The sequence below is a fragment of the Equus quagga genome, chromosome 4 (genome assembly GCF_021613505.1).
Source record: "Equus quagga isolate Etosha38 chromosome 4, UCLA_HA_Equagga_1.0, whole genome shotgun sequence".
In the NCBI taxonomy this organism is placed as follows: Eukaryota; Metazoa; Chordata; class Mammalia; order Perissodactyla; family Equidae; genus Equus; species Equus quagga.
The window spans coordinates 45,108,039-45,125,919 of record NC_060270.1 but is presented as its reverse complement, the minus strand read 5'-3'; the positions used below and the strand labels follow the sequence as shown (position 1 = coordinate 45,125,919).

General features: G+C 36.7%; 1 protein-coding gene across 7 annotated transcripts in view; it reads left to right on the top strand.

The window, feature by feature from the left end:
- Positions 1 to 17,881, top strand: part of NAALADL2 (N-acetylated alpha-linked acidic dipeptidase like 2) — a 1,259,279-nt gene that overhangs the window by 566,932 nt on the left and 674,466 nt on the right. For all 7 annotated transcript variants that reach the window (XM_046659057.1, XM_046659060.1, XM_046659059.1 and 4 more), the window contains one exon: positions 11,745 to 12,246. In XM_046659057.1, the coding sequence (XP_046515013.1) occupies positions 11,753 to 12,246 (494 nt within the window). In that variant the 5' untranslated portion in view covers positions 11,745 to 11,752. The remainder of the gene's footprint in view (positions 1 to 11,744; positions 12,247 to 17,881) is intronic.

Here is a 17,881-nt window from a genome sequence, read left to right as displayed (position 1 = left end):
AAGCATGGGGACAAGACCCATGGGCAGTGAAGGGCTGCAAGCATGGGAAAAGGACCCATGGGCAGTGAAGAGCTGCAATGTGTTGAGGGTTAGGGCTAAATTATAAGGCATGGGTATGTGACTTATTTTTACTAGACAAAGGAAAGATGATGTAAAAGGTCATTAAAACAATGTCAGTGCAGGTGGGGTCTGGATATTGTGTGGTGGTATAACTTTAGATATAAATTGGGTCATATAGATCGGCATGTAGGCCAGGAAGCCTTGGGCTTCTCTCCCTGGGGCAGCCTTGATCCACATCATAGAGACTACATCTATGTGTGAATGTGTGAATTTATTCATTTCTTCTCCCAGCTTTTTTTCTGAAAGACTCTAAGGACCCTGGATAAGGATGGAGATTATGGGAAAACGTCATACTACGAAATTTTGTTAGGGCTTGATTGTGGGGAAATTGGGTGATATTTTTCTATGTTTTTTTATGTATGGAGGAATTAAAACAATGCCTTCAGGTGATAACTTTCTGTCATTATGGCAGAGTGATTAAGAACACAGACTAGGGGACCACATTACTTGGGTTCAAATCCTGTGTGATCTAGAGCTAGTGACTTCAATTTTCTCTTCAGTGTCCTTATCTGTAAAATGAGGATGATATCAATAGTAACTTCATGGCGTTGTTCCAATGAGTAAATTAATTAATATAAGTAGAGGGTACATAAAGCTACATAGTGCATGTTGCTCTTTTCCTAATAATACTATATTCTTTAGCACAATTAAACTAGTCAAGGTCATCTACTCTTGACAACTTGTGTTGCAATGTATGTTCTTATTTTAATTCTGAACTTAATTTTTATTTTCCACCTCCTTAAAGATTATGCTCCTTTTTAGACAGAGACTATAATATTTCCACTATCTTGGGCTCTCAAGTGTTTTAAATTACTAGGGAACAATTAAAAACTTCAACCTTTACAGAATTAAAAATAAAGGGAAAAAAAGAATGCTTTGATTCCTAAGATATGTGATAGAAATATAGAGGTCTTGTTTGGGGAGAAATGTACAGGTTATAGTTATGGAGGATGACTGGAATGAGAAGTCTTACCAGTCACAATAGCTGAAGAGAGTCTGCAGAGAAGTGTTGGAGAGAAGGGTGTTTAGTTCTTCATATAGAGTGGCAGAGAATAGAATTGTTAAGCAGCAGGTTAAGGATAAGTCGAGTTTTAATATTATTTTGAAGACTCAAGATTTGGTGCATTTGGAGGGGTAGAACAAAACAATCTGTGGTTTTGTCATCAGGTCATCATTTCAAATAAAAAAATCCACTGATTCTTTATAGTTCAAAATATATCATTCTCAATATATAGAAAATAATGAAATGAACTCTTTATGGTCAGTTATTTTATTATTTTTCAATGAATTCCTAGACAGTAATAGTAAAATAAATAAAAATGAAAAAGCAAAAAATAAATGTTGGGAAAGGCTTAAGAGAATTGAAAAATATAAAGAAAAAAGACAAAGGATGCATTACGGGAAGAAAGAAAATAAATTGGAAAAGTAGCTAAAATTCATGTTGGTAAAATAATAATATTGGACATTTTAAATACTAAGTGAATTTTAAAATTTTTCATGTGTTATAATAAACTACCTTTCAATGGTGTGAATTATATAAAAGCTCTGTTAAATGTTTTACATTTCATGCCTTTGTGAATATTGCATTTTCATGCCTTTTGCCTGACATTTAATTTCATGTTAGCATTACTTTTATGTGCTATTGGAGGTCTTTCATTTTTTATAATATTCCTGTTCATAAATAAAATATAAGTGACATAAGCAGTACCCAATGTAGTTTCTAGTAAATTGTTTAGTTGCTTTAAATTACCCAAAACTGATTAGTATGCGTATATGTACATCTGTAATAAAAATTAACTTCTCAATGTCAAACTGTCTTACAGATATAATATATTGCTATAGTATATCTCATCCTGTTTCTTCTTATTCAATACATGCTTTTTTATTGCAAACGTTAAGCGTTACTGATATTATCATACTTAAAAAAAGGTCACTTATAGAAAGAACTTGAATGTCATATTTTACAATAATTATTTTGTCACATTTTTGTATCAGGGAGAGGCCTAGAAGAAAATATTCTAAAATTATATCCATGTTTAGCTTCAGATATATATATATTTATGCATAAGGCGCTTTAGAGGTAAGAAAGGATAGCAAAATCTTGGGCAATTTGTTTCTCTGTTACATTGCTTAGTTCTTGGAAAGCATTTCAGTCTTGGTTTTTGTCATCAATTGTCAATTGAAAGCTTCACAATTCTTGGTTTTCCTAGTATTAATGTAACCCTGCTACTGAGGCAAATATCATTCACTTAACTTTTAGCTCTAAGATTAAATGAATTAATATGCATGATCTTTGTCTTATCAGGAGCATACCATGCTATTAACTGTAATAAATTCCTATTATTGTAGTATTTTGTGTTAAATCACCAGTTTTAATTTTCTTTAGCTCATGGTCTAACAGTTTGAAAGCTGAATACTAAGACTTTTACTTTGGATCTTAGTCTTGGATTTTTAGCTAAAGAATAGATTTCCAGAATTTAGCCAATATTGATTTGAGATGGTTCATATGATACATATTTTCTTACTAACTGAATTTTAAATGAACATAAGCATACTGTACCAATGTGTTTTGTGGGCTGCTTCCTTTCCCACCAGTTAACCACAGTATCATAATATATTAACACTTTTTCCTAATAACACCCTAAAGGAACAAGTATAAAAATAGCCATTTCAGAAAATAAAAAGCACCATTTCTGGGGGCGTTGGACTATCATTCTGGGCCTTGAATAGTCTTTCTATGTTAGGATTTTAGGAAACATAGAATTTTAGAATAAAGCACTTTTAGTTTGTAGAAACCTGTTGATACTTTTTGAAGAGTAAAGATATTTTAAAAGTAAGCCAACAAAGTACCACTGAAAAATGTGGCAAATAGAATGCTTAGTGGCCTCACGTAGATAAAAGCTTCATCTGTCTGTTCCTGGAAATCCAAAAGCCATAGTCAAAAAGCGGCAATTGAAGATCATTCATGCTGGCTGAAAGGATAAAAAATTGCAGTGTATCTATCAGGCTAAGAGGCTCATCTGGCAGACAGCTCTCAGAGCCAAGTGGTGACTGTATTGACATGTTAACTCTTGACACGCTTGAAGGTCTCTCAGGCCAGCGTAAACCACACATAGTAGGGAGTAAGACAGGATGGACCAAAGGGTTTTAATGGCTGAAAACAGGTCAGCAGCAGGTTGAATGTGAACTGTAGCTTTCAAGTTCTAAGCAGAGTTGTTTTGCTCTTTGTCCTTCAACAGCAGGAGAAAAAAGAAATTTTGAAAGTGTTCCTAAGAAGAGACCATAAAGCAGAGGTTGTGGTCTCTTCCTCAGAGCGATGTACTTAGAAGCCGTTCTCCCTTATTCAAAATCCCAGTGCCAGGAAACATTGACGCCTGCCAGGCTACTGTGGAGAGCAAACAACAGAAATCTACCTTTTAGGTCCTGGGGTCAGAGCAGCCCCCAGCGAACTAAGGATCAAGGCAGAACTATTCAGGCTTTTCTTTGTTGTTTTTTTTGGTTGAGGAAGATTGGCCCTGAGCTAACAACTGCTGTCAGTCTTCCTCTTTTCGCTTTAGGAAGATTGTCATTGAGCTAACATCTGTGCCAGTCTTCCTCTATTTTGCATGTGGGATGCTGCCACAGCATGGCTTGATGAGCAGTGTGTAGGTCTGTACCCGGGATTCAAACCCATGAACCCCAGGCCTCCAAAGCAGAGCATGGGAACTTAACCAATATGCCACCAGGCTGGCCCCAGGACCATTCAATTTTAGTGGACGTGGAGACTCTTGGTGCTTGTAGTTACATTGGTGACATAACTGGTGATAAACGAACCAGTAAGATCTCTGAATGTGTTAACATCATGAATGTGTTAACAACGTCTGTGTATCAAAATCTAAGTGTAAAAGATAAAAAGGAGACTCATAGATTTCTCTGACTAGATAAAGTATCTTCCCAACATAGAAATCCGAAACTACAAAAAGAGATAACTTGGAAAAAATAAAATTAAAAACAAACTCTTTGTGTCAGACTGACGGCCTTATGCATTAACTGGTGAGATCAGGTGAAGGCCAGTGGAACTTGAGAAGACCACACAGGCGCCCTTCCTTGCCCTTCCTTGCCCTTCCTTGCCCTTCCTCGCGCTTCTTCGCCCTAATTGCTCTGAGGCTTGGAACTACCTTAAAACTCAATTACACTGGCTTTCTTTAGCCAGACTATCAGATTTTTTTTTCTCCCACTCTTTATTTTGTAGTTTTGTGGTTTCATTTGTCTTATATCTGTGCATTTCTAATGTAAGCCACTTCAAATACTCTGAAGGTGGAAAGGATGTAAATTCCATAGAAGTAAATAAATAATTCTAGAAACTTGACTATAAATGGAAACGATGACCTGGATTAAAAAACAAAAAACAAAAACGTACTATAGAATCTGGGTGGAATCAAACACCAAAAAAAAAGACCGGGAAAGGAGTTATGGCAGGAACGGGAACAATTTACGCATCCCTAAATAGAGAGGGTCTTGTGATGTTAATGAGAATTAAACTCGCAGGATAGATATTCCAAATAGTACTAAGAGTTCAGGCTATCTGTTCAGGAAGCCCACAGGGTATATTCCGGATTGCTTTAGTTCATTTAAATTAGTTCTTCTGTTTGCCAAATCCTAAATTGAATTACAGCATTCTAGTATAGAAAAACCTTACCATAAATACAGGAACTCAGGTGAGCCCAACTAACCATTCAGTTAGAGTGTGTTACACAAATTGCAGATGCACACAGGTACCCGAAGAAAGGCAGGCCCATTCAGGGAACTGGCAGGTGGTCATGCATATGCGAGCGATATAAAGCAAATTTACGCAGACCTGCCTTATATCATCAAATAATTTTCCCTCAAATGGTTTTGACTGCATTTTGCAATTTATAGCTCATTAATTTGGCATCCTATAAGCATGCCTTTTACATGTCATTTAGTGTTCAAGGTAAGTCAGGCCTCAGAGTGAGGGTTTGATTTTATACTCTCCAGCTTGATTATCTGCTCTGCCTAAATTCACTAGGCTTTGACTAATTTTTTTTTTTCTAAAAGCACAGATAATAATTTCCCCTTACTTTGTATACACTCTCTATTCAATTAGCGAAGCATGAACAACAAATAATTATTGTTATTTCTTTTTGCAGTTGACATACAAAATTGCAATTAAATACAAAATCCTTAATGCATTTACAGACACGGTAGCAATTGCCAGGGCCATTTCGCAAAACCAGATGGAAAAAAAAAATCTCATTATACTGAAAAATTAAGTCAAAAAACAGAGTATTCTGAATTGCTGTTTTTATAGTTTTATCTTTTGCCCTGCTTCTTGAGACTGTTAAAGCTTTCAACAACAAAAATTTACTCCACAAACATGGGCTTTATTTGTACAAACTAGGTTCATACTGAAAAATTTATGCCAAATGTTTTTAGCCTATAAGAAATATTCTTAAGCTTAAATTTAAAAGTTCCTCTGGGCACTCAGATAGTTCACTGGTATAGCATCTAAAGTATACTGCGCGAAGGTGCATAATGAATGCCTTTTGATGGTGCACTGACATTTCTAAGAAACGCCTTTGCCTCAAATCAATCCACTCAAACCAGCAAATGATTTGACATTCAAAGCTTCAGGAAACACTATATAAATATTTTTTTCCCATTGTAAAATAAAGATTCAATCACAGAACTGTCATAGGAAATTGAGATTCTGCCTTATGTTTTAAAGTTAATCTGCCAGAGTCAGTTATTTATTTTACTTATAAAATAACTTTTACAAGTAGGAAAGCTTTTAGATATGTTCCTAATTCTAATAAGATCTACACAGTCTTTAATACTGTTGGAGTTAAAATATTATCGGTGTCATCACAGTCAATGGATCAAGTCAACCACCTATGAGAAACATGATTTTCTACAACAAATGTGTGAAACTTGTATTCATGATTATCACTAATTCCTGGAGCTATTAAACTGAACTCTTTAGCATTGTGGGAAGGCTCTGTTGTTCTTTTTGTAAATAGACTAAAACTCAACTCTGTAATAAGATATGGAAGTCAAATGCAATAATAACTTCTATGTAAACATCGGCCACACTTCTCTCTTGCCTGTCTGAACCAAGGCTAATGATTAACAGATGCTTCCCATTCTAAAAAGTGCTTGAGTGCACTGCTCCATTTCTCATTATCTCTGGATTCTTGTTATTGAAACTTAAGACCTCTGGTCATAATTTAATTGTCTGTACTTTCCAGTTGTAAATTCCAAATATTTCTATTTTTTAAAACTCTATAGAATTCCTGGAGCGATCCTTTGGTAGTGGAGCGCTTACAATGTTTTAGACCTTCTTCTAAGCATCTTTTAATTATGTATCTCGTTTACTCATGGTAATGCTACAGATACAGTACTATTATTATTTCTATTTTACAAATGTTGAACTTAAGCGTAAAGACATTAAGTAACTGGCCTAAATTCCATAGCAGAGCTAGGATTTGAAGCAGGTAGTCTGACCATAGCCAGGTCTGGTAGTCTAGTGGTTAAGATTTGGTGCTCACACTTCCTTGACCAGATTCATCTCCAGGTCAGGGAACCACACTGCCTGTATATCGACTGTCACACTGTGGTGGCTGCATGTTACTGTCATGCTGAAAGCTATGCCACCTGTATTTCAAATACCAGCAGGGTCACCCATGGTGGACAGGTTTCAGTAGAACGTCCAGACTAAGACAGACTAGGAAGGAGGACCTGGCCACCCACTTGCACAGAAATTGGCCATGAAAACCCTATGAATAGCAGCAGAGCATTGTCTGATATAGCGTCAGAAGGTGAGACGATGGTGCAAAAAGACTAGGCAGGGTTCAGCTCTGCTGTCCGCAGGGCTGCTAGGAGTCAGAATCAACTCCACAGCACTAACAACAGAGTCTGACTATAGAGTCTACTAATTTAGATATTGGTAAGGTCAGAGCATTCATGTAATAAATTCCTTCGTTGAGATTGCTGAGCAAAAAATAATAGTGCTGTGATCATATTTCTAAGTGGCATTAGTGAATTAATTACGTGAAACTTTTGTTTAACATGTATTTATCATCTAAAATATTTGCCAGCCGTTGTGGTAGGCTAGATCTGCAGCAGCCAGAGGTTTTATTTTACACATTGAAATTTCAGTCTACTTCTGTATTCATCTTTTATTTCTATATAAATTACTTAGTTTCAGCCAGTAAAAATGTGTGAAAGAAAGCATTTAGAAGTAACAATTTATTTTTAAACTAATCATATGCTTGGTAAGAATAAAAATTCACTTTTTATTGATCTAAGCCTGTCATAGTCAAGAAAAAAATACCTTTTAGTTCAACTTGTATCTGCTTTCTTTTCTTATAAAAGTATGAAGGTATATAAAAGATAAATGTTTTAGTATATTGAATTTTAAAAACAATTTGGCCTTTGATTTGGGCCTGGGTGGGAAGGGATCTTACCTAAGTGAATAAGATATGTTGAAAACATGGAGAATATATTCTACTTTTCATAAAAATCACATTTTATAAAGAAGACTAAGTGGTACAATTAGAATGCAGAGACATTACAGATATTTCTATTTGAAAAAATGTAGCAAGGTTCTATGACCTGGTCTACACCAAAGTATGTCTCTTTTTGAGAAAGATTCATGTGGTAGATTCTAAAATCTACTATATGTGTTTTTTGAATTACTCATATAGAGTAACTATAAGTTAATGTGACAGTATAAATTAAATGAATCATGTACAGTGGTGATAGAAAATATATGAAGTTTCAGTGGCATAATTATATGATCATTTCTAAGACCTGCTGGTTTTTCTGAAGATTTCTTTTTATAATGTAAAATTTTCATTGTCCTTGAGACTTTGAAAGTTCTGGTAACTGTAATATGTCATTTGCTTGTTTCACAGGGCACAACTGTTTTTAAAAAAGCTATGTTTTTTGTGGGACAAATGAAATAATTTGTACTGACTCAAAATCGAATGTTATCAGTTTTATTTATTTAGTAGTTTGTTACTTAGTTTTGTTTTTGAGAAGTTCATTTTGGATAGATAAATCGATTAAGTGCAACAAAACTGTCAGGGCAGAGATTTTTATATTTTTGCCAAAAACTGTATACACTGTTTTCCTTAAAGCAAGGTAATTTTTAAGAAATGGATTTTTAAATTTATATACATAACATGTATAAAATTTATTTTACCCAGTAAGTGGTTCAAATGCTTCATTGTATATATTATCACATACTTATTTCCCTGAAATTTTCCTGAAATATTTTAGATTTGTCACATCAAGTGACTTCCTCTACCTTTGACCCAGATACTGCTCTCCTGGAAGATCGAATTTAATGTAAATTTATAAATGTGTAATGAGTCCAAAAGTGGTAGGAAGGGTGTCAGGCAGATATCCATCATGGTGAGAAGTTAATATCTGTATCTGCATTACATTATAATTGATAGCTCTGTCTGATGTTTGAAAAGCGTTAAATTGCTGATGTACGTGTGATGGAATGCCTATTGTCAGGCTAGGAATGAAAACTCTGCCTCATCACTGCAGTTGGTTTTTAAATGATTTGTAGAGAAACGACTTTGAATGTTTGTATTAAAGGTCAAAATCAGAGATCTCACATTTATGTAGTAACTCCTGTGTGCCAAGTCTTCCTTGAGCATAAACCATGCTCTACAATTCAATTTTTGGAAAAGCCTTTAGAGAGAGAGAGACTCTAATTCATTAAAATGGAAGAAAAAAAAATCTAGAGAACCACATGGTAACAGTGTCTAAGTAAATTAATCAATAATGCATGAACTGAACAGTTAAAAAAGTAAATATCATAATATCATGTCAAGATTGCAAGAATTTATTGATGCTTAAGCCAAACAAGAAAGATATTGACTAGAGCTAAGAAATTGCAGTATTTTATAACATATGTTAAAACAAATTGGACTGTGGGGTATTTAACTTTAGTTCATCACCCACTTAGTAATCTCATATTTTTATAAAACCACAAATCACCTTAAGAAGTATGTAATCAACATCACTTTTCTCAGTCCAAAGAATTATTCAGCTTTGGACCTCAGGTTCCTCTTCTGTAATATAAGAGAGGTTAGAAATGGATTTTAGAGAGTCTTTATTTCTGCTCCCTTCAAGTTTTCCTATCCTTTAGTACTCTCTTCTATTTTTTTTAACCTGATGTGATTTGCAGTCTTCTTTCAGTTAATCAACCATCTTCTAACCCATCTGAATAATTATCATTTAACTCCAGGTGTTACTCCCTTTCTCTTCTTGTCTTGATGTGATCAAAGCCAGAATTCAAATGCTGTACTTTCTTGGATCATTTTGGAAACCAGTCCAAGCAGAAGCGAGGGAGGGCAGGAAAGAGGGAAGGGAAAAGAAAGGGTTTTGCAGAATCATTCCTGAGGCCGTTCTAATGCATACTGCCAAATAAACACCTGCTGATAACAGTTAGTATGTCGTGTGCATTTTTAAAAAATATATTTTAGTCTCTACATATGGACTAATATTAAAAAAAACCCAAACAAACCAACAACATCATAGGTGTGTGAGTGTACGTGTGTGATTATGCCACCTCCTCCCCTTCTCTACAATGTCTTGCAGAATTATCTAATTTCTTCTGCATTATTTAACTCACTTTTTTCTTCCAACAGTCCTTGACAGTCTTCCTTCCTCTAATACCAGAAATGTCCCTTCTAACCCATGTAGCCTATGTAACGCTTAATGGATGTTTTAGGTTCACTGTCTCAATTAATCCTAATGACAACGCTAGGAGGATTATCTTATTATCATGCCCATTTCAAAGATGAAGACCCTGGGTTACAGAGAAGTTAAGCCTTTTACCTAAGGTCACCCTTTCCTAGCTTTTTCTCTGAATCTCTGGCCATGTGCTCCATCCTCAGTCACAGCACACCACTCTGGGTTTTTCAGGTGGTCCACGCACCATGCATTCTCATTCCTCTGCGTGGTGTAAATTTTCTCCTGCCTGGATACCCGCTTCTCACAGCTCTGATCTGCCCTAGTTAACTCCTTCTCTCTTGCCAGAAGTACCCCAGAGATCGCTTTCCTGAGGAAGCTTTTCCCATATTTTCCGTTAGACTCAATCACCCCGAATCACCCTTGCACTTTGCGTATTTTATTTGACTGACTTGATTGTTCATGCATTTGTCTTTCTGATTGAACTGTTCCTTACTTGAGGAATGGGAGCCATTTATCTTTGTCTTCATTGCCTATCCCAGTACTTGACATGCACCAGATACTCATCTTTATTGAGTCAACTCTAGGTAAGAATGAATCCTAGATTTTAGGGGACTAGATGAGAAATCTAGTCAGAATTGCCAATTTTTATTTTGTAAAGTTTAATATTTAACTATATTTGAACTCTCTTAAACATTCAGATCAGTTTAATTTATACAGACCTCTACCAGCCAGCATTGGAGCTGTGTATGCCCTTAATTCTGTGCATAATGCCACTCCCTTTCCTGAAGTCCTTGTTTGTATCTTTTTCATTAGAGTTCCCTTGGTAACTACTGGCCCTAAGGCAATTAGCTAATCAGTTGTCAGTTGAGCTCTGTTCTTCACCCACTACAGTGGGACACATAGAAAAATCATAAAACATAGTGAGGGGCCTTAGAGTCCAGCTGGGGTGACAAATCTAATACACAGAAAATTTAAGTATAAATACTCTTAATCCGCAACTGTAATACACCAGTGGGTTACTGAATACAGGCTGAAGATCACTTGTAGTTAATTAACCCAGTTATCTTAATACCACTCTGCAGGATACAACAAACTGTCATCCAAAACTGTGTAGGGGAGAAAAACCTCCATCTGCCACTCCTGTAGCAAGGTTATGAAACCCAACTCTCTTAGCCTGGCAAAAGGCTTCTCTCCTTGGATGGATGCCATCGCATCTTTTATTTAAAGTTCAACGAGCCAGGCCAATTCATGTCACTAATTCCATGGAACATCTTGGTCATCTGTGGTAGCCTTTAGTTTTTCCCATCCTTTTGATAACTCATGGCTAAGTAATCTATCATATTTTGCTTCTTATATTTCTATCAAGTTGCTCCTTCATCTAGCTGTTCTGCCTATTCTTATCCTGAATTCATGTCTTCTCCTGAGTTTGTTATCCTGAATTTTGCGTTTCTGGTAACTTAAATCTTATAACTTAAATCATCCCCCGTCTGGTTTTTCCCCTTTGACTTAACAAATCACAGCTTTATTGCTTCTGCCCTTAGTTTTTCTTAAAAGTGATTTTGCAAATGTGTAAGCTTAAATTTTGCCATCATTGTAATACATTATCCTCAATGCAATTGTGCATGTGTGGCTTTTTTATTCTCCTGAGCTTCAAAGTAATAGTGTGTGTATTTTACGTCTTCTCATAACTTTTCCATCAAGTACCTTCCACCTTTATTTTTTCTCTTCTTTTCCAATAGCAAAACATAAGATTAAATAATTAGCTAAAGTGATTTTCTACATGGACAATGTATTTCACCTGATTATAATTACTAAAATTTTATAGATACTTAATATGGATTACTGTTTTCACCTTAGAGGTGTATTTATTGTTCATTTTAAAGAAAATATTACTTCTCTTATTTTTACAGGTAAAAAGATGGCCTATCAGAAGGTCAATGCAGATCAAAGAGCTCCAGGACATTCACAATACTTAGACAATGATGACCTTCAAGCCACTGCCCTTGACTTAGAGTGGGACATGGAAAAGGAGCTGGAGGAGCCTGGGTTTGACCAGTTTCGGCTAGATCGTGCTGAGAATCAGAACCTGGAGAATTCAGAGACTGCAGACCTCAATCTTGATTCCATTCAACCAGCAACTTCACCCAAAGGAAGATTCCAGCGACTTCAAGAAGAGTCTGAATATGTTACCCGTTACACAAGATCTGCACCAAAGAGCAACCCCTGCAACTTTTGCCGTCTTTCAAAAATGCTTTGCACAGCCATCATTTTATTTATTTTTGGAATTTTGATAGGCTATTATGCACATAAAAATTGCCCTTCAAATGCTACATCATCAGGAACACTTGATCTTCAGTTATATCAAGAGATTATCAAGACAATCCAAGCAGAAGACATTAAGAACTCTTTCAGGTAGGTGTAAAAGAAATACATGTTGGTGGGATGCATTTTCTGGGAAAGATGTTTCACAGGGAGTACCCAGCTGGTAATTTTGCCATGGTTTAAGGTTAATCTTGCAAGCTGAGAAAGATAACTTACCAGCATACCCTTCACAGAGGGGGTGCACATTTTCAAATTTATTATACTGCAATACAAATTTATGATGCTGTTTTATTAATTGATAATCATAACTACTATGGAGACTAAAAGACTCAGCCAGTTCATTTTCTCCCTCTTAGGAAGCCCAGGTAGGCCAAATTGGGATGCAAAGTTTGCTGGATATAAGTGTAAGAAAAACTAAGGTGTTAGCCATATGATTGACATTTTTTTTTTTAAGATTTTATTTTTTCCTTTTTCTCCCCAAAGCCCCCCAGTACATAGTTGTATATTCTTCGTTGTGGGTCCTTCTAGCTGTAGCATGTGGGACGCCGCCTCAGCGTGGTTTGATGAGCAGTGCCATGTCCGCGCCCAGGATTCGAACCAACGAAACACTGGGCCGCCTGCAGCGGAGCGCACAGACTTAACCACTCGGCCACGGGGCCAGCCCCATATGATTGACATTTTTAATGACATCAGAATAAAATATATTTTATTAACTGTCAATATATTGTCAACATGTTAAATAGTAATATATTTTGATAACTGTCTCTTATGGTCAAGAGCTAAGACAGACACTGGTGTACCTTTTCTCCTGCATCCCTGAGCTTCCATAATGAGCACATTTTATTGAAACACATTGGTTTCTACACAGTAGGCAGTTCTGAAAGCTTATCTCTCATGTTTGTGTATTCTCTATATTCTCTAGTCAGAATGTGTTGATTTTGAATTTCAATGATAATAAAATATTCTTTATCAGGCCTTAATTCTGAGTTCTTGCGAAAAGTTCTACCAATGTATAACTGGTGAGTAACTTCAAAATTTTGTTGTTTCTTGTATTATTAACATATATCTTGAGTTGTGAAGGGTTCCCTAGCTTACATATTTAGTGAAGTGAGGAACTGGAAAGGGAAGATTAGATATAAGCTTCCACATATATCTTCCACATTTGCCAAGAAAGGACAGTGTTAGGTGAGTCATATATGTTGTTTGTAGGTAGATTAAGAGAGGGATACTACTTCCCCAGGATATTCTTTCTCGGTTACACTGACTTCTTATAGCCAAGAAGTCAGCATGTGTGCATTTCTGTGGAGCATGCCCACTGAAGATGCATCATTTAAATTGTGTGCTGAAATATCACGTATGTTGACGTTGGTGAATTATAATTCTCTTCCTGAAGATCAGATCTGAATGACTGATGGAAATTTGTTTTCTACAACCTTCTGTGTCTGCTATTTACTGTTTCATAAGCATCCCTGGACATATAATATGCAATAATAGCTCTTTCCATGATTTTCCCAGCATAAAATTGTTTATATTGAATTGAGCTGAAAGATATTCCATTGTCTTATAATGAGTGATTGTATCAGTCAGGATCCAACCACGACAAGAGAAAACTCCCTGAATATTTAAAGCAGAGGGCATTTAAAGTAGGGAAATTATTCCGTTAGTGATGAAAAACCGAGAAACCAATCAGGGACACTGACAGCCCAGAGATTAACAACGAAATGAAACTAATACTAAACCTAGGCTGGAGGGATAAAGGGAGTTGGAGTAGCTTCATGGAAGCTGGGACTTTTTGTGTACACAAGTGCGGAAGTGGGAAGATGTAGCCTCATCCAGAGACACCACTGAAGACAGAGAGTAAGAAGTACCACAGCTTCTTCCCTCCTCTTGTCCTGTAGTATCCTCCTAGTTGTCCCATTGGCTAAACTCAGCAGGAAGGCTGCTGGCGCAGAGCCTGAGAAACTCATCTTGAAGGGTTCAGCTCCCTGGAGCAGGGGGAGGGCAAGGGGTCTGTGGAAAATAGATCTAACTGGCACACGAATGTTATTAAAAAGAAAGAGAGAGGAGGGAGGAAGAAAGAAAATAGAACTCTATAAAACTGTGTCTACTATAACTTCATTGTGGACGTTCATTCTATTACACAAGTGGCACCTAGAAAAGGATCCATGGCTCTACTTTCTTAATATTGAGAATAATTTTGATTTTCCTGAGCAACTGCTTAGTTTTTTATTTATGGACACAATGAATCTCATAACCTAGACTGCTTCTCTCTTTTCTTTGGCTTTTAGAAAGTTCAGAGTCAAATGTGTATTGAAATCATTAAGAGCATCACAGCATGCATTCTATGTACTAACTAGCCTACAGAGTTATTTTCTCTCCTCATATTCCTTTGGCTTTCTTTACCTTACTTATTTTTTTATCAGCATTATAGACATCTTTAAAAACTGACTCATGACCTCTTTGCAAATAGGCAGCTGGCTCTAAAACTTTAAATGTATAATTAAATAAAAATATTATTTCTCTCAGAATAAGAGTTGCGTGACAGTAAAGCTCATATTCTTCTCTTAAACTTGAACATCAATAAAACATATATTTTAAAGCTAGCTACAAAAATATAACCACCAGCAATTATACTTCTAGTATTCAGTGGTTGGGCACAGATTCACAACTATGCTCTGTCAAATACCCACAGTTTTTTCCTTATTGAGATAATAATTTTTTTCTTCAAAAAATATTTTTGCTGCAAGTATGTTTACAGTAACTTTCTCTGAACAACACTTCCTCATCCAAAGACAGCTATTCCCCCAATAGTCATGCTAACCACATGCCTTATTATGAGTTCCTAAGTCCTCTTAGCATTAACTGTACATCACCGGTTCCTACTGTTACTTTTCATCAATTTATGATCAATTTTGGGGTCTCACTGGCCCACTATTTTGTTCATCAATTGCTATCTCTCTTCTCTTTTGGTTTTCATTCCTGCCTATGCTCCAAGACTATGTCAATTCTTGCCAAATATCCTAACAGTTGTGCAATAAGAGGATAGTCTATTTTTCTTTGTTTTGATTGGCACCTCAGCTAACCTCTGTTGCCAATCTTTTTTTCTTTTTTTTTCTTCTTCTCCCCAAAGCCCCCCAGTACATAATTGTATATTCTAGTCATGAGTGGCTCTGGTTGTGCTATGTGGGGCGCCACCTCAGCATGGCCTAACGAGTGGTGCCATGTCCGTGCCCAGGATCTGAACCAGTGAAACCCTGGGCCACCGAAGCGGAGCACGTGAACTTAACCACTTGGCCACGGGGCCAGCCCTGAAGAAGTTCTTTTTATAATAGATTAGACTGCAGATTCCATGAGGGAATGCACCAAACTTGCTTTGCCCACTGTTAGACTTCTATTGTCTAGTAGACATTGAATAAGTTTTTTTTCCAAGGGAAGAACTTGAATGCATGAAGAAGTGAGAAACAGATTTGTTTTGAATTGATCAATTATCTTATGTATTTTGAAAATCATTTTACCATCCATTTAGATTTTTCATATGATGATTATATTCAAAACATGCATATATTTATAATATAATTATAAAATACTATTTTATGTTATGTAATTATAATTACTTAGAGGATATGCTGTGTTCTGATTTTAAATAAGTGACAACTCATATCAAAACCAGGTATTATAAAAATATTAAAGTCTCAGTTCCAGCTGAGGCTTGAAGAAAATTGATATTACATTTCAAATTATGATCAGCACACAGAACTTGCAAAAAAGATCATATAAAACCCTGAGATGATCACCTGATTGTAGCTTATGAGAGGTTGGAGAAGCCAAGAAATAGGAGAGTGGAAATAGAGAAATTTGAAGAAAGCTGCTAGTGGTGTTGTAAGTCCCAATCTCTTAAGGAGGAAGCCTCAAGTCTGGCGGAAAAAAAGGGTTTAGTAGAATTACTTGGAAGAACTTTGTATCTGCCCCACACAGAGTATCTGGCTCCTACCTGAGAAATCTAAGTGATAAGACAGGGATTGGCTAGTTGCTGATAAAAGTGCAAAAGAAGAGGTGGTTGCTTTGGGTGGCCCAAGACAAAGTTGGCTACTATGGACTCTATCCAGGCAGAGATAGAAAGAGAGAGAGAGAGAATATGAATGAATGAGAGAGGGAGATCACTATGCTCTGAATGTTTGTTTCCCCCAAAATGTATATGTTTAAATCCTAATGCCCAATGTGATGATATTAGGAGGCGGGGCCTTGGGAGGTGCTTAGGTCATGAAGTGGAGCCCCCATAAATGGGATTAGTGATTTCGTAAAATAAACCCCACAGAGCTCCCTGGTCCTTCTACCACGTGAGCACACACAGAAGAAATCCTCTGTGAAACAGCAAGAGGGCCCTCACCAGCCACCACATGGAATCTGTCAGTGCCATGATCTTAGACTTCCCAGCCTCCAGAACTGTGAGACATAATGTTTACAAGCCAACAAGTCTGGGGTATTTTGTTATGGCAGCCCAAACAGACTGAGAGAGAGGTAGAAGGGAGTCTTGTAGATCTTTACTGAGAAAGCTTCCTGGATGGCTGAACAGAACTTACCAGAGACAGAGCTAGAGGTGTGGTCAGATGCCTGGGGACTGTGGAAGGAGTAAGCACGGAGTTGGAGGACAGTATATTACCCATGTCAAAGGAAGATGTGAAGCCCCCAGTCACGGGATAGATGGGTCCAAAGAACCCACAGAGCAGGCACTAGAGGAAAATTCAGCTGACAACTCCTGCTAGATTCCGAGAGCACCATGCCAGTTCACGAGAGTATCTGTCAAGTGAGAACCTTTACTCCTGCGTTACTTACTCTCACTTGCTCTGGTTCAACTCTGGAGGTGTCAGAAGGTTGGAGGGAGGAGATGTAGAAGCACAAAGCAGAGAAGCTGAAGACTCTCTCCTCTCTGACTGTAAGACTCCCAGTCTAGAGATGACCAAAGAATGGAGGAAAGTTCAAAGTTCTGACCGTTCAATGACAATGAACATTTTAATTACTCACTGGAGGAATTCAAGTCACTTAACAGTGACCAAGATTACCGGAGGTTTTTATCTAGGAACAGGGAAAAACTAGCCCCAATGCTTAATGTAAATGGGAGAAAAAAAGTGCTTTGTGATTATATTCCCTGAGTCATGCTTGCTCAATGTAGAGGTTATACGTGTGCTATTTTTATGTGTAGTATTTTAGAAAAGAATATATTTAAATAATTTGTTAACTCATAGAGAATCATTGATGGACATATTGACTGCATATCCGAGCTTAAGAACCTAGTTAACCTGCGATAAAGCCCACCTAATAGATTAATTTAGACAGAGTACTTGGTATCATGTTGGCCAAATAAAAGAAAACTGGAAGTTTAGTTAGACTTGATCGCATTTGTAGATATGGTCAAGATTAGCATGGGAATATGAAAACCAAGTTAGTGTATGTGTAAATGTGTGTGGGTGTGTCTTAATCTTCTAATAAGAATTTCTTAGTCACTCCTGCCTATGCTTAACTTGTTGCTATTTGAAAAATGCAGTCACTCTTTTACCTCGTTGGTTTATTGTTTCCAGGTAGTTTCTGTGCAGCAGCCAGGGTATATTCAGGTGCGTCAGGTTCAAAATGGGCCATTAAAAGTAGCTTTAATATATGCTTTTGGTGCCTTGGAACAGTAACTACTTACATAATACAAGTTTATTGTAAGCATCACAACAGGAGGCTG